At 31.3% G+C, this 26,066-nt stretch overlaps 4 protein-coding genes across 4 annotated transcripts in view; 2 read left to right on the forward strand and 2 right to left on the reverse strand.

The window, feature by feature from the left end:
* The window catches only part of LOC128164806 (leucine-rich repeat serine/threonine-protein kinase 1-like), a 63,059-nt gene extending 53,912 nt beyond the window's left edge, over positions 1 to 9,147 (forward strand). Inside the window, exons 23-32 of the mRNA XM_052828820.1 lie at positions 204 to 443; positions 667 to 921; positions 2,840 to 2,962; positions 3,099 to 3,318; positions 4,943 to 5,067; positions 5,282 to 5,376; positions 5,753 to 5,992; positions 6,543 to 6,724; positions 7,394 to 7,516; positions 7,889 to 9,147. Coding sequence (XP_052684780.1) covers positions 204 to 443; positions 667 to 921; positions 2,840 to 2,962; positions 3,099 to 3,318; positions 4,943 to 5,067; positions 5,282 to 5,376; positions 5,753 to 5,992; positions 6,543 to 6,724; positions 7,394 to 7,516; positions 7,889 to 8,274 — 1,989 coding nt within the window. The 3' untranslated portion in view covers positions 8,275 to 9,147. The remainder of the gene's footprint in view (positions 1 to 203; positions 444 to 666; positions 922 to 2,839; positions 2,963 to 3,098; positions 3,319 to 4,942; positions 5,068 to 5,281; positions 5,377 to 5,752; positions 5,993 to 6,542; positions 6,725 to 7,393; positions 7,517 to 7,888) is intronic.
* Positions 9,148 to 11,792: 2,645 nt separating this feature from the next.
* On the forward strand, positions 11,793 to 12,549 carry LOC128168219 (ras-related protein Rap1-like). The gene has a single exon (XM_052834402.1). The coding sequence runs from the start codon at positions 11,853 to 11,855 to the stop codon at positions 12,468 to 12,470; it is 618 nt and encodes a 205-aa protein (XP_052690362.1). The 5' UTR covers positions 11,793 to 11,852; the 3' UTR covers positions 12,471 to 12,549.
* Positions 12,550 to 15,346: 2,797 nt separating this feature from the next.
* LOC128168254 (GTP-binding protein Di-Ras1-like) lies at positions 15,347 to 16,009 on the reverse strand. The gene has a single exon (XM_052834448.1). The coding sequence runs from the start codon at positions 15,989 to 15,991 to the stop codon at positions 15,347 to 15,349; it is 645 nt and encodes a 214-aa protein (XP_052690408.1). The 5' UTR covers positions 15,992 to 16,009.
* An 8,625-nt stretch (positions 16,010 to 24,634) lies between these two features.
* Positions 24,635 to 25,312, reverse strand: LOC128164438 (ras-related protein Rap1-like). The gene has a single exon (XM_052828241.1). It carries the CDS (start codon positions 25,286 to 25,288, stop codon positions 24,635 to 24,637), a length of 654 nt encoding a protein of 217 aa, XP_052684201.1. The 5' UTR covers positions 25,289 to 25,312.
* Between the last annotated feature and the right edge of the window lie 754 nt (positions 25,313 to 26,066).

Here is a 26,066-nt window from a genome sequence, read left to right on the forward strand (position 1 = left end):
CTAGTGCAATGACCTGGCTTTGTCTGTAGAAAATTTATATTCAAATCTATTTAGGTTTCTTTGGTTCAAGGTGTAATAATTATCAGTTTGCAACACTCAGATATTGATAAGCAAATTGAAAGCAGCTCTTGAACTTTTGGCCTTGTGTCATCATTTGTTTGACTGTAAGTGAAATATAAGCTGACATGTGGTTTATTATCCAGGGTCAGACTGACCTTCACATGGAGAATGCCACCTCTGCCTATCTGACAGCCAGGCAGGAGATATCCATTCTACAGACCATAGACCACCAGAACATTGTCCCCCTGCTGGGGCTCTCATTGCGACCACTGGCCCTTGTTCTCAGTTTGGCCCCGCAGGGAAGTCTAGGAAACAAGCTTCTGCAGATTGGCAATGATGGCAGACGACTTAGCGTTTATGCAATCAAACAGATTGTGCTTCAGGTTAACTCTTTTGTGTTTTTTCTCCCATTAATTCAAGGTCCTTAATTGGGGGTGGGATAAAATTAGTCATATCAGTTTAGATTTTTGATAATTATGGTATTGGAGTTTATTTTTTATTGTGAGTGCTTTTCCCTTCTAAAACTAGACAACAGAAGTTCAAAAATAAAAACTGGGAACATTTGGCGTTGTAGAGTGTAGCACTGTATTCTGACATCTTTTTCAGGTTGCAGATGCCTTGTCCTACTTGCACTGTAGGTCCATCATATATCGGGACCTAAAGGCAGACAATGTACTGGTATGGCAGATGAATGGCTTTGACTTTTCAGAGGACACCCTTGATCCTATTCATGTGAAGCTTGCAGATTACGGGGTTAGCAGGACAGTCCAGTCATCAGGAACGAAAGGTTTTGGTGGCACTCCACCATTTATTGCTCCGGAGATCCTTCAGTTTGCTGGAAAGGCTCAGTACACTGAAAAGGTTGGTTGTGAGATAACACATGAAATTTTGCCATTGAACCAATGAATGATATTTTTCCTGGTTGATTTTTTTCTATCGAATTTAGTCAAGTTCTGTTAGAAATTTAATGCTTTTAAATACCGTACAAACAGTGCTACACAATGCAGTACATAATGCAACCTGGAGGTAACACCATATTAAATGCATGCAATTCACTGCATCAAAAGCTGTAGGACAAGAATGCTTGTTTGAGCTCAGCCAGGCCAAGCTTCAATTTTTCAGTGTAAAACCCTATTCTTTTTTCTTCAATTTTTTTCTGTTCAGGTACTCTTCATGCACTAAAATGGCAGAGAGAACAAAGTTTTGTTTTGATTGATTATTTTTTTCCATCTCAAATTATTGGTTTAAATTTATTATACTTCTTTCCCTGCAATATTCAGATAGTTCTTCATTTTGACATATTCAGTCATCCATCAATGAAATCTGCAGGTTACCGTAGTTATGGGTCATATAAAATTACTACAAAGTTATTTAATGGAGAGAGTGTGGTATAAAGGGATAGTACAGCCCTTTTATGATTTCATTCATTCCCTGTTTTCTTAATTTATATAGTCTTTTCTATTCAGTGTTTTCATTCTGTTATCCATTGATTGGTGGTGGTAAACTCTGAAACATTTAAGTAATATATCCAAAGTTCTAAGCCAATCTTGACTTCCGATAAATATAGTGAGTAAAATCTGCAGGGAAGGGGAACATAAATTGTTAAATTTATGACCCAAACATAAAAAAATGAATGCAATGATTTAACCTACCGTTACTTTCATCTTCAAGATATTTAGCAGCCAAAACTTTGTTCAGTGTTACACTAAAGTGACAATTTCACATTGGAGTGATTAAAAAAAATTCTTTCGAAGCAAATGGAAGTAAAAAAGTATGTAAAAGATCACAGAATTTAATAGGGGTGATTCAGATTTATGAGTACTTTAAGGCTATGATTCGTTAAACTCACAGAGAAGCTAGCTTGTTTATAAACGTTAAAAATATTTACAGGGGATTAGAAAAGGACACAATGATTCCAAATTGTCTGACTATATGGAACCAATATTGTACACCCATCGAGAGTGACTATTTATTATGAAGGGAATATAGAACTTGTAGCTCAATGATGAAATTAATAATTGTAACAGTGTGAATGTTCTCTTATATGTCTTCATCATACATGTTCAGATGAAGATATCGTGACAGAAGCATGCTGGTGATGACACATAAGACATTAAATAAACAAATTGGATTTCATTTTCTAGAAAGAACTTATATACCTGAAGGAAAGCAGTGGTATTTAGATGACTCAGACATTTGTCTTTTATTATTTTCTTATTATTCATACGGTATATTTAGGGTAATCATTATTTGTCTGAAAATAGAAAATCTATAAACAATATCTTAGACTTAAGGTTATGATGGCATATTTTTGCCCGGCCCCTACATAAAAGATAAATTGTGTCAACATGCAAGAAAAGTATGTCAACATGCAAGATGATTATATCTACATGCGAGATAATTATGTTGATGTGCAAGTTAGCAATCTTTTTAGAGAATCTGATTTTAATATGGATAAATTTTCTTACTTATGGCAATGTCTAACATGATCCATGCAAGATGCAACATTGTTAATTATTGGCATATGATATGCAATATAACTATGTAATGCAATGTATTTATTTTGATAAATGAGTTATTAATATCAACATGCAAAATAATTAGGTAAACATGCAAGATATTTAATTTGTCAACATGCCAAGTATGATTATGTTGACATGTGACTTATTTATGTTCACATGTGCATTGTTTATATAAATATGAAGCATACTGAAATAAATATTTATATCCTCAATGGTTGTTAATAACTTCTTTTTGACAAACGTTTATATTTTTGCAGGTTGATATATTTTCTTTTGGGATGTTTTTTTATGAATTGTTGACTTGCAAGAAACCCCTGGAAGATGTGACCAACCCAACACTTTTCATATGTCAAAATGGGCGACCTTCAATTTCAAGAAGGGTGAGCTCAACTGCTAGTTTTTAATTTGCTAATCATTAAACATTGAAATTAACAAATTCTGATAGAAGTGATGTGAATAGTACTTGCAGTAGATAAATGCCTTTTCGGAAGTTTTTCATGAGTATAATTTTTACAGGAGCTGAGCTATCCTTCCCACTTTCTAGACTTGATGTCCATTTCTTGGTCACATGATCCAGCAGAGAGGCCTTCGGCAGAAAGAATCAAACAAATGGTCCAATGTCCACAGTTCTGCCACCTCATTGATGCCATCTCCATGGATACGAGTGTCAATATTTTGTCAGCATGCTGTGTGTCAGTTGAGAAAGAAATGGACAACGAAAATGATGATGTCTTTGGTAATTGTTTTATTGAATTGTACAGTCATTTGATTATGTCTTTTAATGAGGTCATTATTCAGAACAAATAATTTTATGTGCTGTCTGTTGTTTTAGTCACCTTTTCTATGTCTCCTACATTGAATACATCAGTTTCTGTTTGGTTTGACAAATTCATTGAACAAATATTTAGCAATTCATTGTTGGTTAATTAGTTGACAGAAGGAAGTTTTGATGACATGTACGCTAGCTCTTATAGTTCCTTGTGTTTATTGATGATAATGAAATTATAGTATATTTTTTAACCCCGTGCATGTTTATGAAAATGATCCATACACGTTGGTTACTGGTACTATCAAGAAATCATAATTTATTTAATCAGGAAATTAGATAATCAATAAGATAAGTATGAAGCCACGGAGATTATCAATGAACATCACTGTTTAAAAAAACAACAACAAAAATATAAACGCACAGTCAAACCCAGAAAATGCACATTCATTTTTAAGGACTAAGTGTTTTACTGTCTCAGCTATAATCTTCATGTATAATAAAATTCAATTGTAACAAAGTTTTAGGATTTACCTCCCTACATCAGCATTTCATTATATCAGTATGAAGAGTTTGTAACAAAAAGTATAGTAAATCAACTATGTGCTTATTTTCTTCCACATGACTACCACTTCTATGGAAACCAAATATAATTAAATAGTGTTGGAAATAAATTCATTAAAATAATTGTAGAAATTGGTAGATCTAATCTTTGAAACTATATAATTTAGAATATATGTGATAAAGATTTAAATTTTATTACTTTTCACCTCTACTTAATATTATATTAATTTTGTATTAAATCTTTGCAATTGCTTAAACTTTACTTATCATCCAAATGGGAGCAAATAAGTCTAAAATTATCAAAAATCATTTTGCTTTATTCACTGTAGATAAATAATAACAAGTTCAATATAACCGTAAAATTTAATAAGGATTTGTTAAGAAATTTGCTGGGTTCTTTACAAAACCTTGCTATATCTGAGATTTTGATTTGTGTGTTCATACTAATAAAGGTTTATTGTACATTTTTTTAATGTTGTAATGAGTTAAATAAAGGCCATACTCTTCAAATATTCTACAAAAAAGGACTTCATTTATGTGTAATGATATAATTTCCAGTTATTATAAAATAAAGCATAAAACATATCAATTAAACCTGGTAGAATTTGAAAAGTTAATGTACATGTTTATCATATGTTCCTAAAAAATATTTTGGTCTTCCCTGTTTTTCCTCCATGATTTTATCAGCATTGAACTAAATATAGAACACACATTTCCAAACTGCTAGAATAAGTTATCACCATTCTTGTTGTATAACATATTTGTACAGAAAATTTGATCCAAGGTTTGATAGTGTAGCTAACAGATATCAAGAGTGCAAAAAGACAACAGGTAATTTGCGTCCATCTCAAAGAAAAGTAAATGTTTATGCAAGTGCAGGGGTTTCATACCGAATTCACTAATAGTACAATGTATAACTTATTGTTACCCTTCCTTAATCTCTTTTTCATCTAATTTATGTACCACTTTTCAAGACTAATCCCACTGCAATGTTGAGTAAATTAAATAATTGTTTTTTGTGTTTTTGAAGATGATCATGATTTCTTGCCCACAAATACGACAAAAGAAATTTGGCTTAGTACAGCACCAACAAATGGAAACTCTAGAATAGAGATTTACTGTTATGATAGAGTCTTCAGATCCACTATAAATAAGGTATGCTGACTTTTAAAAAATGAATGTATATAAGCTTTGACCCTTTCTAGATAATGCCAGTTGTGGCTTGTGCTGTGAATTTTTAAAAAATACATTCAATGAAATATCATGGTTAAAAATGTGTTTTCAGTTGATAGCGACTTTGAAAGACCTTATTTATGTTGATACAGTTGTACTGTACATGCAACGTTTTCTACTGATGACTTATTTGCAGACAATCCCTTTGAAAGGAAATGAAATTTTTGGACTGATTTCCTTAGAAGACCATGTGTTTGGTATTGATTATCAGGGAATAATCCATATTTATCGGTAATAGCCATACACTCACCTCTGCTCGTTAAGTCATCAAAAAGGATGTAAACACAAGGATGAATCATTATCTTTATTTAGTTACCTAATGATTGGAGTTAAATGAGGAAGTGTTTTTGTTTTGTTTATTCAATGAGCAAGGCAATTAACTCTAAGGCATTAATCATAAAACTATTTTTAATATTGTTTATTTAATAAACCAATTCTCTAAATAAGGATTTGGTGAACTTTTCTGGTCATTTAATACCATATACGTATGTCTCAAATACGTATGTCTACTACCAAAATTCCTTTTTTTTTTCATTTTCAATATTTAATTGCTTTTGCATAGCTATCTAGTTTATATTTAAACATTTTTTTCTCTTCAAAATTTTAGATCTTCCCTGGCTAAAGAAATTAAAATGATCACTTGTGGGTTTGATTTCAAGATTCGATTTTTAACGAGTCAAATCTTGCGAGCAGAAAGTCAGTCCCAAGTTGTCTTTGTGTTAACATCGGTGAAGGGTGGAGTCCTAGTCATTATAGAAGTAGACCCAGTAAATCTCACAGTCAGCACAAGACAGAACATTGTACCTGGTAAATGTATCTGTGCTTGCCTGGTGCCAAAAGAAGATGGGTAAGAGATTTTCTGTAGTTAGCAGAATTTGCCATCGTAGACAGAACAAGATTATCACAGACTTTGTCGTTGGTTTACCATTTATTATTGAAATGAAAAAGAATGGAGTTTTGGACTGAATACAACTATCAAAAGAATGATCTTAATTTCTGTTTACAGAAATGTGCACTGTATTTTCATGCTTAGGATTGTCAAATGCAAAACAAATAAATTCATAACAAACATTACAATGGGTCAAGTGGTACACTATATAACTTGAAACGGATTATTATATTATTTGCGTAGATTTTACGCAAAGTTTATTTGGTAATATAGGTAAATTTGTACATTAGATGCATTTTATTTACAAATTTATAATAAATCTGCATGCATTGAATCTTGAATGAAATTAAGTCTAATCTAATGAGCAGTAACTTACATTCTTTATAATCAAACTTGATGTGTTAATCAGATTCATAAAGATATTATCTAGCTCTTTTAGTGACTTTTTCATAAGTTGTCTTTAATATCCTAAGTGTATAGTTTACTCTTATTTACTTGATTGTCCCAGAAACCAAGAAATCTGGTGTGGACAAACTGAAGGCAAGATTCTGGTTCAAGATTACAATGACTTGACCAAAAGTGAACAGATTGTGGAAACTAATGATATTGTCAACATGCATCGCAACTGTCAGTTTTTAGAGTCTGCCATGGTGGGAGATAGACAGTATGTTTGGTCTTACAACTATCCAGGTTTGTAGCATTCATAATGCACACATTGCTTGAAAGTTTTTGTTTTTACCTCATTTAGTTTCCTCTAGCTCTGAAAATTTTCAGTTAATGTGAACTGTTTGTAATATGGCTATCTTTATTTGATTTATTGGCCCAGTAAAATGGGAGAGGTGTAATAAAGATTTTTTTAATTGACATGAGTACATTTTGTTTTAAAGAAGACCTTAAAGAAGGCATTATACTACCATTTTCCATATATAGAATTTTGTTGGTTTATTTTCTGTCATCATATACATATCTAAATATATCTTAACTTAAACAATAGCTGAGCAAAATATTTTTGCTTACTCTGCCCTTTGTTTCTGAGAGAAAAAAATGTCTTGTAAATTAAACCATGTACAGTATGTCATTTTGATAGAATTTCAAATGCATTTTTTCTGACTTTGCATATAGCAAAAAACAGCAACTTAATGAGACTTATATATGAAAGTGCTTTAGTAATGATGTAAACTAAAATAACCAAAACACATTTAAATGCCATATTTTTTTGTGGTGGGGGGGGGGGGGGGGGTAAATAGTCCTTCTTTTGATTTTACACATACTCCTTTTAACCTTTACCTCCATAAACAGTCATAAAACAATGAATTTAATTGATGCAAGTTAGTTACATTTTCCTTAATGTATATTGAGGAACCACCGTGAGTTGTTGGAATGTGAAGACCAAAGAGGTGGAGGCTGAACTGAATTGTGCTGATGTGGTTCCTATCACAGAGAGTGGGTCCCTCCATGCCTATTTCACCAACAATTTGGAAGGTAAGATTGTTATCCATTTTTATATGTACTGGATAAATCTTTGGAATTTGATATTGAAGATTTAAAATTTGCAAGTAAACACCAGGACAAGGGTGAAAACCATAGGCCAAATCGACGATGTCATATATTTTATCAATATTGTCATCTCTTTATTCATTGAACAGTCAGGATAGTCCTCATCTAGATTTTTGTGTTTAACCCTTTATTTATAAGCAACTTCAAAATTGATATTTTATCTTTTCAATGTTCATAACTCCTTACATGAAATCCTTAACTCCCAAATCATCAGCACTTGAATCATAATTTCAATTTTTGGTGGATGTTAGACTTGTGCTCATCATATCAGTCAAGTTACCCTTGTGTGATTTACAGCTCGCAAATACCAGGTGACTGCCATGAGAGTATCAGATAAATACCTGTACGTCGGTACCACATCGGGTTGTGTCATTGTAGCAGACGCTGTGGAACTCAAACCATACACGGTGTTCTGCTGTCACAGCAGTGAAGATTTCTATGTCAGAACAATTGTTCCTATGCAGGAGAACGAGCAAAGTGACTCTCAGTTTATGAAACACGGTATACCTTATGGGATTGTGACAGTGGGAAAAGGATACAGAGATTTAATTCTAAAGCCTGAGACTGAAATAGAGCATAACTTTCTACAGGCTTTTGCAAACAGGCCTGGTTCACCTAGAAAGTCTGTGAAGAACCCAACCTACATACTATCATGGCATGCCAAGAACTGGGAGTATTACTGAGCTGCTATGATACAAGACGTACATTTTATTAAAATGATCAATGAAAACTTAATCTTGTTGTTTAATGTGGCTTTTTTAAAACGAAAGATACATGTATCCTTCACAATTTAGGTATTACTGAGCTTGGAAAAGAAATTTGATAATATTTGATTGCATTTGTTATGTAAAACAACCTCAAAGTGATAGCCTTGATACATATTTTTAAAAAAAACCACAAATACGGTACAGAATATTTCCTCATACCTTTTAAACTGTCATTTTTTAATTTTAATCGATGTATTTACAAGTATGGTTATTTACGTTTTACTAACATTGCTGCACTTTGCTGTGGATATCACTCGTGTCATGAATTTATTTTACAGGTTTTCATGTCTTTGGTTAACATCTCATTGATTTTTACAAATTACAGATGAAGTAGCAACATTTAGCAGTTCTGTTGATTTTTATCCCATTTGTAGTATTTTTCATATCTATTGTTTGTGAATATGATTTATCCAGTTAAATGTTCTATACATTTTATACGTACACGTTTTACAAATCAGTATTTATAAACATTTTTTGATTTTATGTGATGTTAAAAATTTGTATGACGGCATAGTGGCTACTTGGAGAATCTTTGAATATAAGTTGATAAGTATTATATTATACGTAGTAATTGACGTCGCTTAAGAAAGAAGTGCCATAAGGGTATATATTACAGTTGCTTGTTCAAGAACTATCTCATGATTGCCACAACATACACTTGCAATAATTATTTGAATTTATTGAATAAGTGTAGTACTATTTAATGTTATTGTTATGCTAATTTGAAAATATGTTGAATAATAATTGAATAAACAATTAAAAATTAAATAAATTTTTGATTCTTACTTTCCTGTATCTTATTTTTTTTTAACATATTTACGGATAAAAATATCTTTTAGTTAGTAATTAGTAAGTTAGTTTCTTAGGCAATTTTAATAACAAGATAATTTTGATGCAAAGCATAATATCGGCCGCACACTTTAAAAAAGTATTTGCAATATACAGACAATGTAGTCAAGAAAAACACGTTACTTTCTGCAGAAGTTATACATGCTTACGGCATAATTATTTTGGCATGATTATTTGTTTACATGTACTGAATAGCTGTAAGTGACGTTATCATAATCCACGACAATTTCGACCGATTTTACTGTCGCTAACACATTGTATAAGGTTAACCACATACAATAAGCTCTCGTAAATTCATTTCTGTATAGCCTATTACTTAACATGCTCAGAATAGTGTTTGCCTAAATCTATAATAGGGCATTAGAAATATCAATTTATGACGAATTCCTTTTGTATTTTATACATTCCTCTCCTTGAGGGACATTAATTATAGCTAAAAACACAACTATAGTCTTATAACGATAAGGAAAAATAAAACATTTTGCTGATAATTATATTGACTTTAGATTGAACAATTTTGAGATATTTTATTCTTGACTTTTCCAAATGCTACAAAAAATATTCTATCAAGACAATAATCGCCTCTTTTCCCTACATGCACTTTCTTGCAGGACCACAAATAGATCGACTGCTCCTGCGGCCGGTAAAAATAGAATGACTTTGCACTCGGCTATATTTTGATACCCCGCAAACGAAATTCATGGGGGTATATTGGTTTCACCCTGTCCGTCTGTCTGTAGACGCAACTTTGTCCCCCCTATAGAATTTTTTACTACTGCATGGAACAGTCTGTAAATTTGTACATTTGCTGAAAACCATCTGAAGATGTGCACCTGCAATATTTTTTAAGATCAGACAATATTTAATGATTTTATGACAGTTTTCATTTTCCTTATTCTATATATTGTACACTGATGTTGAAAAGTAAGGGAGGTGATCCTTACAGATTTTATTAATTAAGTAATAGTATTAAAACACTCTAAAATATATTTATATAGAAACATTTAGATGGAGATTTTTTGTCTTTATTTCTTAACTAAATTTATTGTTTATAAGTATTCTATCAACTTACAATGCAAAATTTTTGTCAATGATAAAATCTTAGGAGCTAATAAGAACATCAAAGACAAGTGTGGCTGAATTCATTTATCCCAAGGGGGCCATTATCTGAGCCATAGTTTAGATGGACCATGTGTTTAAGGGAAATTGATAATCGTGGTGTTGGAGCTATTTTAAAACTGTTTCATGTAATCCAAAAGTTTCTAAAATTATAAGGAAATGAATAAAGAATTTAACTATTTTTAGAAGTTGTTTAAATTTATTAGTCAAGTAAATTGATGAAGAGACCCTAAAGGGCATTAATTTAAATGAAATTCAAAAGTACGGATATGATTGTCGTGTTTTGGCAATTTTAAAATTGTTTGTAACATTAAATTTTCTGTTTTACATATTTTTGCTTAGTATGGTAATTATGGTAATGTTTTGGGAGTTTAATAAATCTAACAAGCTCATCAAAGAAAATCATAGTCCTGTGGGATCAATTTTCTGATATGGAGTTGCATTGTATCATAGAAGAAGAGGAGGAAAAATTTGAAACAACAAAATAGATATTCAAAGTTTTATCAACAGAAGACCATTCCTTGGCTACCGGTATTTCCATTTACTGTGAAGGGAGGGGTTATTGTCATTTTGTTGGTTTTTCTTTAAAACAATTAAATAAAAAAATCTTCAGATACTTATTTGTAAATGTATTACTGTTATACAGATGTATTTACAGTGAATTTCTGACAATTTTGATTTTAATTTTTCTTTGTTAACTAATTTTTTTTACGATTCTATTTTTTTTTTATTGATATATGTTGCAAACCTTTATTATTCAACTCAATCATTTGTCCCATATGAAATTAGCCTTGCAGGGGTATTAGTCCCATTAGGACAGTTCTAGTTTTTATAATATTGTTTAGAAACAACTTGTTATGTTTTTTATCCATCATTAATATCTATCTATGGACATCTGTTAGAATCTTATAGTTTTTCTATATAAATATAATTCATTACAATTGATATGTTATTAAACCTTTTTCATAATTTTGGTGTCTATCACTCAATGCCTACATTAAATTAGAGGGTAAAACGATCCATTAATTTAACGTTTCTGTTAAAAAATTTAAAATAAAATAAAATACTAGTAGAAACTGTTATGGCGAAGACTATCAAAATGAAAATCAAAGTAAAGGGGTAAAACCTAATTGAACAAAATTTAAACAAAATGAGAACTTTGTGAATCTCTAGAAAGAAGGTGTGATATCCAAAGAGACACAAATGATACCTTTTACTACTGATGGATGTCAAAACAATGTTGTTTTTCACGCTGAGTGTACATTTTGTTTACATATTGTTCACTCTATGAATTGTCTCTTTATAGTCTACAGTGTGTTGGCTTAAAAGATAATGCATCAATGACTATCTATGGTTATGTACTAATATTAGTACATAACCATAATTGACCAATCACAAGAGAGTAAGAATATACGATAAGTATATAAAAAGAGAGTAAGAATATATGAAAAGTGTATAAGAAGAATCTTTCGCTTTTTATTTACAAACGAAGTCATTTGCGTAAAGAAGGCTGAAATTGATAACTGATGGAGGGCTGTTTTCGTATAGCAGTTCTGGGAACTAAAAAGGTTGGCAAAACGTGTTTAATTGCACAGCTACTCAAAAAAAGCTTTCCGGACACATACAGTCCAACGATTGAAGCATTGTTCCAATACAACATCCAAACATCTGAAAACAAATTCGCCAAACTGGAGATATTGGACACAGCTGGTAGCTTTGAATTTCCGGACTTGTTGAGAAAAGCTGTCAGATCTTGCCATGCTCTTGTATTGATGTTTGACTTAAGCGACTCGATGCGGACATTTCGAGAAGTTGAAACATTGAGGCAACTCATTTTGGATGAGAGAGGTGGAGAATCCGTCCCTCTCATTGTCATCGGTAACAAGTCTGATCTAATCATCAAGGAAGACAATGTGGAAAACAAAGTTCTCGATGCCATTGTATCAATAGACTGGGACTGTACCTATCTTACAACATCCGCAAAATGTGACACCAATATTTCAGACGTCTATAAAGCTGTTTGCAAAGGACTTGGTATAGATGTTAGACAGACAAATGTTAACGATGAAGATGCGGTGACCCGGAAACCTCGCAAACTCTCCTTGTCAAACCTGAAGAGACGAGTATCTTCTATTGCGTTTTAATGCATGAAAAGCTCATTGACATAGTTGTCACCAATTTACTTTACGTTTGTGTTTATATAAAAGCTGTTTTTCTTAAAGAAATAAACGTTTGATTTTAATATTTAGTAAATGGTTGTCTTTTGTCTCAAAGTTCGGGTCTGACTACAAAAGTATTAATTTTTTAATCAAGTGTTGTGCTAACTAAAGATGTTCCAAGAGGTATGCACCGTAAGCAGACATCTATTGAATGTGAAGCATTACTTTTGTTTAAAAGTATAAATGCATTGCCCATTATGTTGGGAGGGCGAAACGTAAGAGCATAATTACAAGATGCAAACGTTCTAGGCGTTACTACATGTATATAGGTAGCTGGAAATTTTATCTTTGGAATGATCTTAATTGTCATTTCCTAGATGAACTCCACTATACACATCTATATTGATGCTTACATTAAATAAAAAAAAATTATTCAGTAAAGTGGGTAATAATAAATTTAATAATACGAGGGTCAATCAAAAAATACGAATAGTTTTGCCATAGTTATGTTATTTAACGTAATATAATTACTAAATTTAGTAGACATAATTAAGCAGTTGTTTCAAATAATGTGAAATGAAAAAAAGTTCATATATTCTTTTATTTTTAAGAATTATTTGGAATCTAATCCTGCAAAAATGAGGTCACGACGCATGGTAAAACTTTGTGTTTTGTCAGCAATAAACCATACTATGTTGAAAGTAATATCTCCAGAAATTGTGCTTAAAACCAAATAATATTGAAACGTAATATAAAGAATTGTCATGATATTCTATGTACCAAATTATGACAGGATATATAGATTTGTTGAATAGATATTAACTAAAGACATATAGTTGTCTTTAAAATTGACATAAAACATTGACGTTGCCGGACGTCACGGCGCAACGAAGTGTATAAACAGTATGGATTTAACTCGGAAAAAGCCGATAAAAACAGTGAAAATGCTCAATGGTGGAAAAAAAGTAAACATTATTTGTACATTTGTGTTTAACTCTTTCACATTTGTGGTGTTTGTGGTAACTTTATTTTGGACATCAAACAGAACGAAAGAGAGTAGAATCTGTAAATATTCCGTCAAAAGGACAAACAACGTCCTCTGAAATTTCGGGATTTTCTTACTGTAATCGAAGAGACATGCGGTAAAAAATAAGAACATTTCGAGGAACAAACTTATTATTTTCGAACAAATGTGAACAAAGGACTATATATGCTTTGAGCCTAAAATGGCCCCCTAAAATGAACATTGTCATTTTACTGTAATTCTTTGTTTTATTTGTACAAATATACATTTGAAGTTTTTTCATAATTTTCATTTTAATTTTAGTGCCCACAATTTAAAAATATGACATCATAAAGTTTACCTTTTCCTGCCATTTTCTCATTTTTAGCATAAAACGGCTTGTTTTGAGGCAGTTTTTCTTTAAGGAAAAATTGAGGGACTACTTGAACAAACAAAATATTTTCACCAAAGATGTATCTTTCCAATACTTATAAGTGACAAAAAGTTCGTTCTTGTTCAAAGAGTCGATCTATATTTCCCATTCGAAAAAAGATAAGAAAATGTCAATTTTTGGTTGATTTTAATTGAATTATAAAAATAGCGTCACTTCTGACGTCATGTACTGCCAGTGAGTGCATGTAAATCAAATAAATGGGTGAAAAACATATTTTATGTCAACTCTTTTATAAAATAACACAACAGATTCATGTACCTGAATCACTTTAAAATAAGCGAATTATGGGGGCCAAAAATATCATATATAGTTCTTTGCCTTCAAGTGATATAGTGCCGATTTAAATTGTATGGTGAAGAGCACAAAAGATTAAGGGTGATATAAAGATTGGATATTTCTATAAGCTGTACGTGCGTCATCTTGACGTCATGTTTTCAACGTTACCATGCGCTGTGGTGACAAAACATGTTGATTTTAAAATCGGGTAACAAAAATACCTTTTCATCAAATGGAATGAAACTTTGTATATCAATAAAATATGTGTTGTTGCATAACTTAATCTGTTACTTATGACTTTTACGAAAAATATATGATACAGCCCAATTGACTTCGTATTTTTTGATTGACCCTCGTATATAAACAGAAAAATATTTTTTTCTTCGATTATTTAGATACAGAGATCGATGAGCCAGTAGTAATTTGACGTTTGACAAATCTTAATAACCGTCATCTTATGCAACTGACTGGTCGTTTCATTTTACATACACTACAACGAATTCTGTTTTAAATGATCGAAAGTACTCAGTACCTGCCAATATTTGGTGGCTGTCTATACTTTACATCAACAGCAAACTGTAAGAATAAACCACTTAAAGGATGTCTATACATGTACAAACAATGATTTAAAGAACACGATCGACAAGCGATGAGGAGAAAATAAACTCATTTCATAGTTTAAAATTACCATTTTTAAATTAACTAGCTTATTGAAGAAAACGATCGACAAAAAATGATGAAAATACAACATATTTCTATACTTTAAAATTGCCATTTAATTACTTGTAACTAGCTTTTCCTGAAATATAAATGAACTAGATTCTTCTGGTCAAAAGAGGTATAAAACAACACAGTAGTTAGCTAAGACAGAAAATGTTTTAATTGTGTCTTAAATTGTGAATGTCAGGCTTTGTATTAATGAACCAGTTAAAAACTGCTGCTTAATACAATAATCAGCCTGTAATCGATTCAGACATCTTTTATCTTCATAAGGTGATTCATTCAACTGTGCCCTTCGTAGACACAGGTCTAGAACATCTCAATTGTTTAGAATGATACAAACGATCAAATAAAACACCAACGATACATTCTATTTTAAAATATTTTTTAATAAAGATTATATTTCATTTAAAATGATTTGATTGAAAATCTTCTTTTCATTAAAGTGGTTTTGGAAATCTTCGGGGTGGCGTCTTTGTTAGACTGGTTGACATCTGTATCTTGTCTAACCTTTATACCAAGTCCTTTGCAAACAGCATTATAAACGTCCGAAATATTTGTGTCACATTTTGCGGATGTTGTAAGGTAAGTACAGTCCCAGTCTATTGATACAACGGCATCGAGAACTTTGTTTTCCTCACTGTCTTTCACGACGACTGAATCAGACTTATTAGCAATGACAATGATTGGGACAGATTCTCCACTTCTCTCGTCCAAAATGAGTTGCCTCAATGTTTCCACTTCGCGGAATGTTTGTTTCGAGTCGTTCAAGTCAAACATTAATACAAAAGCATGGCAAGATCTGACAGCTTTTCTCAACATTTCTGGAAACTCGAAGTTACCTGCCGTATCCAGAATTTCCAGTTTTGTGAATTTCTTTTCAGAGGTTTGGATGTCGTATCGGAACAATGTTTCAATCGTTGGACTGTATTTGTCTGGAAATCTTTTCTTCAGTAAACGGGTGATCATTGATGTTTTCCCGACTTTCTTTGCCCCCAACACTCCAATGCGAAGAATCCTTTCAATGCTTGCTGATTTTCTTTCGTAAACCATTGCTAAGAATGTGTTTGATTGAAAGTGAGGTATAAAATTCTGCGATATAGAATTACCTTTGTCTTATAAACTTATATAAACTTATATAAGCTCCACCTCTATTTTCGGATTGGTTGAAGACCAATTAGCAGCTACAATTACTTACAGTGAATATTCTTTATTCAGGCGTACTCTGTTTGTAACAATTTAGATATATGCACTATGTCAGTAGTGATCTGGAATATGTAAAATGTTTATCAAAAAGAAAAAATAATGTCAATTTATCGATTGCTTGGATAACATTCGATATTCCGTATTTTAATATTTTGATCCTTGTAATTGCATAAATGAAGCTTATTTTCTTGATTCTATTTACATTTATTCGCGATTATCATTCAGTAGTCGAAACTGGATGTAAAAAAGGAGACACAATAACAGTAAGTATTCAAAATAAAAGGTGACATAATATATGGAAGGATTCAGTCGCAAAATTTTTTTCTATGATGTCATGGGGTTATATATAGCGGTCAAAATAACATGGGAATAAGCAGGTTGGAAAACTTCTACATACATGTACTACACTTACTACGAAGAGACAATGAAAAATACTGTCCTTACTGAACACGTGTGCAGTTCCGACGTTTACATGATATTGTAGATCCTAACGATCATTCCAAATTTTTTGTCTAGTCTGACAGAAAGGGAAAGTAATTTGAAATATATTTGTTCCATTTTTAGTCTGTTTTTTTTTTTGTTGTTGTTATTTTTTTGGTTTCACTGGATATTCCTTACTGCACTGTAATTCAAATAGTTCAAGAAACGTTTCTACGTATCCTGCCTAAAACGTGTTTGGGATAATAATAACCTGAATGCAATGACACAGGAATGGTGCTCCAATACATATAAAGCTAATGCATATATAGTTATAACCGTAAAGAAAGAATAGATTAAAATCGATACCATGTATAGTGGATAATTTTTTACGATTATTTAATTTTCTCATGACTTCTAGAATATATCATTTTGTATATGCAAGCGTCAACAAGTATATACAAATGAAAGTATGCATAATAGCTTTCTATAGTCTCGATAAAGCAGACGTGAGCGTGGTTTTCATAAACTATTTGGAGGTTATAAAGAGGGACAAGGTTGAATATTTTCTGATAATCTAATCGGTCGATGTATATAAAAAAAACCGCGAAATCAATTTCAATTTTCACAAAACTTTATATCAAAAACCGCAGTTTACTTTGAACTCCAAACATATCTTACTTAAAAAATCTCTTCAAACATTAAGGTGGCTCTATACACCACTTTTTGATGACGCAGTAGGCAAAAAAGTAAATCTTGAGGCATGCAATTCCGGTACTGGCTGATTTAAACAGAAACAAATTGTATGGGGACCACTCTTTTGAAAAATTTGTTAAATGAATAGATTTAATTTGATAATTGGAAAACTCATTATTTACAAGTAATGTGGTATGTGACACCTTCACGTTGTGTAGTATTATTTATCGAAATAAACAATAAAATCAAGTATTATTTTTTAAATAGATTCTTTCCCATCATTGATATGTTATACCATAGCGCAGTGGGTTAGTGGGTTCACTACAAATCTGTAGGTAATGAGTTCGATTCCCGTTGAGAACAATAAATTTTTTAACTTTCCAAAATTTTCTAAAACGTATTTTTCGGTTGAATACTGTGAAAGAAAATTCTAAACCGGTGAAAATATTTCAATTATAATATACTTTAATGCACATTAATATCGACACCTTAAGGGGTGGGAGGGTTGCTTTGAATTTCTCTCAGGTTGGGATACATAAATCCTATTAGCCTAGTCAATTTTCCCCTTTATTTATTTTACTTATTTTTGCATTAATGCGAATATATTCACTTATACAGGCCTATAATGAAATATGTATGTATTTATCATTCCAACATTATATTTAGGAAATTTTCTTCAACTCATGTCAGAATTAAATGAAAAGTCCCCAAGGTGTTTGGGCCTTGGGACATAGGAACGATAACCCTTACCTGAGGAACTTTCATACCAATTAAAATTTAAAATATTTTTTGTGTTTATTTGCAATGATTTTCATTCAAATTTTTATGTCACATTTATTAAAATACATTTGCTTATAACATCAAGCAACTTTTTCAGATGATTTGTCAACTGAGTAAGAAAATATTTAAAAATTATGTTGCAATAATAACATTTTTGAATGTTAAGAAGTGTTATTTTTTTTTATGTGTCCGAAGGAAATATCCATCATATGACAAAAATTTCTCTCAATTGGTTAATAGCTGTCTTTTTGAAAATTTTTTTTACAAAACACGAAAAAACATTAAAAATTTCTTTAAAAATACCTATAGTATCCCTATCATCATTTTAATATTTGATAAGTATATGTTTTGTGGTCTTTTATTGAAAAGTGGAATAAACTGTGGGTGTATAGAGCCACCTTAAATCTATGTTACTTTTAATTGATATTATAAAGACCCAATTTTCACTTATTAAATAATGACCTTAACCAAGTTTTATAACGACCTACCTTTAGGAAAGATTAATCTATAGACCATGATTATATGTTATGTCATGGCGAGGTCGACATTCTTTATGCATCTGGATATGTTTTAATTTGTCCCTCATAATTCAAAAGATAGTTTAAAACTTGATATTTTGCTTTGTATTTTTATGTTTTAATTTGTCCCTCATAATTCAAATGATAATTTAAAACCTCATATTTTGCTTTGTATTTTTATGTTTATGACGTTTACAAATCATGGAGAAGGTATTCTTTCGTGCAGAGTTGGAACGTTTCGTTTCATTCGTAAAAGTTAAACTAAACGTCGCATGCTCAGTCTACATTATGACGTCATATTTCAGTTTTGTCTTCGGAAATAGCCGAAGAGAGCTACGTAATTCCGATTTTTTTTTATTTCTTCTTTAATTGTTCATCAATTTAATTCATATGAATGCCCTGTAATAAAATTGAATACTTTATTCAGTATCTAAAAGATCAGTTCATTGACGTTAATTTTTTATTTTCCATCTGATAATTTGATAAGACATACATAGAACAAGTCGTGTTTCTTGATTGATGCACTATTGAAACTTATCTGGTTTCCTTTTGAATTTCTTTTAATTCAAATACCTTCTATTGAAACACTGGAACTTATTCAATCGAGTTTAGGGGCAATAAACATCGATAAGTACCAGTCAATCAATGATCGAAATAACTTTTTAAAAACAAAATGGCTGCCAATATGGCGGCGCCCAGGGCTGGAAGAATTTTTTTTTTCGCCTTAGTACCCCTGATTAAACTTTCATTTTTCACTGATTTTCTTATATATACGTGTTACCATTAATCCTCGCTTCGCTGCGCTCGGTATCAACAACGTTTTGAAATGGATTAGTTTGTTTTACGGCGTAAAAGCAACATGTACATAGCCTACGAAAGATGGAGAACTGAATTCGCTTTATCAAAATACATCAATTAAACTAAAATCATATATTTATAAACGAAACGTCAAGATGGAGGAAAAAATCAAAACTAACGTGTGGTCTCAAGCCAAGTCATTATTGCAAGAGCTGCTATTGCTTGCGCGCTAATATGCAACCGCTATATACATAGAACGCTTTTTTCCCATCGCTTTGGTTAAACAGAAAAATAAAGGCACTCTAACAAAATATACAGATCTACAATATGCCAAAAACATAGTTTTTCATAAACAATGTTATCAAATTTTAAACAACATTTTTAGTCACTTAGTTTATCCTGGAGATATATGATACTGACAAATGGTTAACTTAGTCGGTGACCTTATACAGAATACGATTGATAATCAAAAAGTCTTTTAGTACAAATATACATGTAGTCTCGTTTTCATTGCATTAAGAAATACTGAATTCCGACACAGATGATACATTTTTTTCTCTTTTTTAGAAGTAAACTTATACCATGTGATTGTTTCTTGAAAGACGATATTTCTTGTATTTAATCACATTTTTCTTTCAGAGTGAAATAATTTCCACAATTCTCAAAAACAACGGTGGTCATTTGTTCTTTATCAAGTATGTGTAATTTATATGTCCCAGAGATATTGTAAGAAAAAAAAACTTTCTGATGTCAAAATTAATATGACAAAATGTTGACTTTTGGCAAATATCATTTAACACTTCAATTTAAGTTAGAATATGAATATTTCACACTCAGTCAAGATTTGCAAATGATAATGCTACATCTGACAACCATTTACCTGTATATGTTATCCGGAGAGGAAGTATCCTTAGTTCAAAACGTGACGTGATTGTAATGTGTAAATTTGCTTTGTTCCAAGGGTGCTTTGAACACCTGTGACGTTAGTCAACTGTTAAAGGCGTGAAAACTGAGCAGTTAATTAACAAGTCAAAACCCAGGAATACGTGTTGGTCAAACACAAATTCAAAAAATATATCTTATACACCGTAGACGACAAATCCATCCCCGGTATTTTTGGGAAAGGCATTTTTGTGTAAAACTAAGCCTTAATCTGAAAAAAATCATTGGTATTGTAAATTAGGTACATAACCTAGTTGTTGTTACAGGGTAGGTTTAATCTTTGATTTGATACTCCGGCTCGGCTTCGGCTCGCCAAGTAATAAAATTTACTAAATAGGGCTCATCCACTCCCCGGTCACTACATGTCTTGGATAACTAAGAATATGTAGTTTTATTATGTTGATATAGTCAAACAAATATCCGATTGTCTTCAAAAGACAAAGAATAGCCCATTGAAACACAGGCAGTGAATCAGTTTTCGGTGAGGGGGAGGGTAAGACCAAAAATTACACCGTTACATCGTCTAAATTGAAATAAACATATTTTATTTACCAAATATGTTAAAGGGATTTAACACAAGTTCTTACTTAAAGTGTCCTCTCCTCATTACAAATATTACACTGCCAAACAAATGTATATTCATAACAATTATAGTACAAGTGACAGAAATACATTGTACATTAAACTATTTCAAACTAATTAAAATATATCATGTTTTTTGTATTTGAATAATTTATTCAAATCTTTCACAATCCTTAATGAAAGTGTGAAATGCTTTACATATTTTCACTTTTTTGTCATCAGACAAAGATTTTTCCCCAAATGTATTAAGTGTACATCAATAATATTCAAATGTTCAAAGTTAAAAGATTGAATACGTAAGGGATTGTTTTACTAATGAATATTTTTTACACACGAAAAACACGTGATGTGAATCTTCTAAGTTTTCACATGAACACATTTGGTTTGCAAGCTATTGCTTATATAATACATCGATGAAGATCAGATATAATAATACAAGTGTACCATAGTTTTGTATGAAAAGAGTTGAAAAATATAAAAATTTTATTTTTCACTTTTTATGTATAAAATAGTTTACTTTCGCCATTTGAATGATTCACCAAAATTTGAATGTTTGAATTCAAGTTATAAGAGATGTACGATTGTAAGAATTCATTGTTATATAGACAAAGCTAAAGTTTACAAACAATGTAAAGTAAGGAATTACCATTTCTTTGACAGCCTGACTCGTGGCAAACAAAATAAACCGATTCAATGTGGTCTTAGATAATATTATCAACAGAAAAAAGCAACATTTGATTGAAACTTATGCCAATAAAACACACACACACACACACACACACACACACACACACACATATATATATATATATATATATATATATATATATATATATATATATATATATATAAAACACAAGACTCGAGTTTTGTGAACAAAACAGCAATTTCAAACTCAGTACATGTATCTTGCTTGTAACTCAATAATTGACTTTCAAATTTTCACAAAACATTACAAATACCCATAATTGAAGAAACAAAGTTAAAATAGTGTCTTAGTCCTTTTAAAAACTGTTCATATGTAAAGCATGCCCTTGCATATCGAATTAATCGAGAGACAAAAACTCCATATGTAGGCGATGAAGGTAACATTGCTACATTGGTAAGGATCGAGAGAATTAACGGTAGAAAAATTCAAGCCATCACGTTTATCATAAAGATTTGTTGTTAGGTTACCACCAAAGTCATTTTCCAGTAAAATATCTAAATATGAAACATATGACGCAGACTCCACGTTCACTTGGATATATCGGGTCAACGTGAGCATGAAAGTAACAATTGTTGAGTTGAAGGCTACAGCGAGTGATTTTTTTTTACATTCAGGTTTTTTTAAATCATTCTGCTTCATAATAATGCAAAAATATGTCTACTAACAATGGGTTGCAATTGGTACCCATGAAAATTCCAACAGAGTGTTGGAAGTCCTGATTTCAAAAAACTACATAGATGTTGAAACTCAAGCATTCTTTTAATTTTCATTTCAAAGTACTTGTGTGCACAATTTGAATGTTTTTTAACGAAATAGTTTTACAAATGACGGATGATAAGGTAGGTATTTTATGTGATTCATTTTTATTGAAAAAGAAGCTATCAATGATGTCAAAAAGCATGGAATTTAATTTATCGTGGGGTATGGTTGTATAAAGTGTAGAAAAGTCGTACGTTTTGATGCTATTGATGTTAATAAAAATTTGGATTTCAAATTTTCTAACAGTTCCTTGAAATTCGAAAGTAACCAAATTTGATTTACATTGCTTCTTAAATATACTGTTGCACAATACTCTTGAAATGTCTTCATTATTGCTGTTAACATTTGGTAAGGAGTAAAGAAAGAGTTAGAACATTTACTGGAACCCGATATATATCTTTGATTGTAAGGATTCTTACAATGTTTAGGTATTCAATATAGGTAAAATAATTCAAATTGATTTTGGTTGTTGAGAATATTGAAAATATTTAAAACCGACATGATTTTAAAGAATTTTCTCCTTGGAAACATAGCTATGAGTATAAGTTGGATTGCCACTTGCAGAATTAAGTCCAAGTTCTTCTAATATACAATTCATATAATAAGCCTTACAAACAAGGACAACCTTGGTCATGCATATCGTATCGTGGAGTTGACTTGAGTTAAATTATATTTAATTTTAACTAGGTTTTGCATGTCAAACATTTTTTTTAAATATAATATTAAGTACGAAGTAATAGAGAATACTTAGTAGCCTGCTATACCATATTTTATCAACAGCTTCGTAATCTGTGTCTATATGTGTATAAACAATAAATTTAACAATCTAATGATAAACAAAGGAGAGAATATATATTTTTTTTAAATAAAAAAAATTCACAGTTTAAAGCAAGTAAACACTTAGGTGTTATATTTTCTGAGGACCTTTCCTGGTCATCTTATATAAATTCTATTATAGCAAATGCTCAAAAGAAATTGGGATTAATGAAAAAACTTAAATTTAAACTTAATAGAAAATCACTGTCACTATTATATACTTCATTTATAAGGCCTCAGTTAGAATATGCATCTGATGCATGGGGCGGTTGTTCTATTAATGATTCAGACAAATTAGAAAAAATACAATTGATTGCAGCAAGAATTGTTACAGGTTTACCTATTTTTGCATCTCGGGAATCTCTTTACTTTGAAACAGGGTGGGAAACGCTTTATAGTAGAAGAAAAATATCCAGGCTAAAAACAATGTATAAAATTGACCGAAACCTTTTACCCAGTTATGTAATGGATATTTTTCCAAATAAGCGTGCTAATGTATCTAACTATTCTACCAGAAATGCACATAATTACATTATACCAAAATGTCGTTTGGAATTGTATAAATCTTCGTTTGTTCCTACTGTTGTTGATGAATGGAATGCGCTTTCAACGGATGTCCGTGGAAGCGACTCTGTTCGCATTTTTAAGGAAAAAATACATGTTTCTGTCAAAAATGAAAATGTACTTACATGTAGAACTAGACCTAATTTTTTACATATGGGGATAGATTTTTGAATATCATTCACACTAAACTTCGTCACAATTGTGCACTAAATAATGATTTATTTCGATGTGATATTATCAACAGTCCACTCTGTTCGTGTGGTAAGCTCGAAGATACTTACCATTATTTTTTCACATGTAATAAATATAAAGATGCTAGAAATGTTCTATTTAATGACGTTTTTCAAATTGTAAATCTTAACATTGTCAATACTCATGTTTTACTTTGGGGTGACAGTTCAATAAGTGACAATGAAAACAAGCATTTATTTACATTAGTTTATAATTTTATCAAAAATACTGAAAGATTTAACTGATCGTATAACTACTAGTACACCGTTGTTTACTATATACATGTCAATTGCATTTATGTATACGTCCATTCTATCCACTGAACTTTATTTATGTTGTGTACACATATTTTGTATTATATCTTTGTATTGGGAGAGGGCGGTCTAAGTTATAGAACTTGTGCCCAATCCCAATTGTATTTTGTACAATAAAAATATGTTCAAATCAAATCAACAGTAGTTATTAATGAATTAATGAATCAGTGAAAACTGATGCTCTAATCAATTATCGTTCTTAATCGGTGCAGACCTTTTATTACCTCCATAGGTGATTCATTCAACAGCGCTGTACGTAGACGCAAGTCTAAAACATTTATAATCTTCTTGGTGATACTGAATAACAAAGAAAACAACCAGAAAACACCAAAAATTGATTTTAAATTATTTTTTTATTTATTTTCTAAAATGATTTTACAGAAAATCCTCTTTTCAGTAAAGAAATACGTTTGATTTTGTCAATCTTTTGAGTAGCATCTTTAATGCGCTGAACCACATCTATATCTTGTAAAGACTTAATATCAAGTTCTTTGCAAACAGCCTTATAAACGTCCGAAATATTGGTGTCACATTTTGCGGATGTTGTAAGATAGGTACAGTCCCAGTCTATTGATACAATGGCATCAAGAACCTTATTTTCAACATTGTCTTCTTTGATGATCAGGTCGGACTTGTTACCGATGACAATGATAGGAACAGATTCTCCACTTCTCTCATCCAAAATGAGTTGCCTCAATGTTTCCACCTCTCGAAATGTCCGCTTCGCGTCGCTCAGGTCAAACATCAATACAAAAGCATGGCAAGATCTGACAGCTTTTCTTAACATATCTGGAAACTCGAAGTTACCCGCCGTATCCAAAATCTCCAGTTTAGTGAATTTGTTTTCAGAGGTTTGGATGTCGTAACGGAACAATGTTTCGATTGTAGGACTATATTTGTCAGGATATCCTCTCTTTAATAAACGGGTAATTAAGCATGTTTTCCCGACTTTCTTTGCTCCCAAAACACCAATGCGAAGAATCCTTTCAACATTGACTGATTTTCTTTCGTACACCATGGCTTAGAATGTGTCTGGTTGACTGACAATGAGGTATAAAACTCTGTGATATAGAATTACATTTGTCTTATATACTTTGAAACTCCACCTCTATACCCCTATTGGTTGGAAACCAATTAACAACTATGATAACTATCAAGCAATAAGCATGCTTATTTTCATGTGTACTCTGTTTTCTGTTTTAGGCATTTTAAAATATGTAGGTGTATATGTATTAAGTCATCAGTAGTAAAACTTGAATGCCGAAAGTAAAATGATAATCAAAAGGACGATTATGTATCAATCTGAGGCAATTCCTCTTATTAAAATGTCATAATTAAAATTTTCCTATTTCAACATTTTCTTGTATTTGCTCGAATCTAGCTGATATGTTTACTTTTATTATTTATTCGTCAGGGTTGTTTATTATATGTCAAAACTATACTTTGAATATTCATTCTTCAAATATACCGTGTTCGGGTTGAGCTCTAATGATAATAATTGATAAACTGTTTGATAAAGCAATGTAAACTAAGAAATCATCCAACAATGATTAAAACATTAATGATACCTAAGAACAACAATTTCACATTAACTATACAAAACCCCTGTGTGGAATACTTGCAATATCTTGAAAAAGCAAATTGTGGGGTTTTTTTAATAGGTGGACATTGCCATTCAAGATTACAAATATGGAAGATTAAAGATGATAAAAAAAATAATGATAGCAAATCCAGACTTTACATTGAATTCTGCCAAAAAACGAATACCTATTTAAACTCAAAATAGAAGAAAGGAG

The sequence above is a fragment of the Crassostrea angulata genome, chromosome 10 (assembly GCF_025612915.1).
Source record: "Crassostrea angulata isolate pt1a10 chromosome 10, ASM2561291v2, whole genome shotgun sequence".
NCBI lineage: Eukaryota > Metazoa > Mollusca > Bivalvia > Ostreida > Ostreidae > Magallana > Magallana angulata.

Coding starts and splice junctions, on each gene's coding strand:
- LOC128168219 (XM_052834402.1), top strand. CDS start 11,853: ATGGAGGGCTGTTTTCGTATAGCAGTTCTGGGAACTAAAAAGGTTGGC.
- LOC128168254 (XM_052834448.1), bottom strand. CDS start 15,991: ATGGTTTACGAAAGAAAATCAGCAAGCATTGAAAGGATTCTTCGCATT.
- LOC128164438 (XM_052828241.1), bottom strand. CDS start 25,288: ATGGTGTACGAAAGAAAATCAGTCAATGTTGAAAGGATTCTTCGCATT.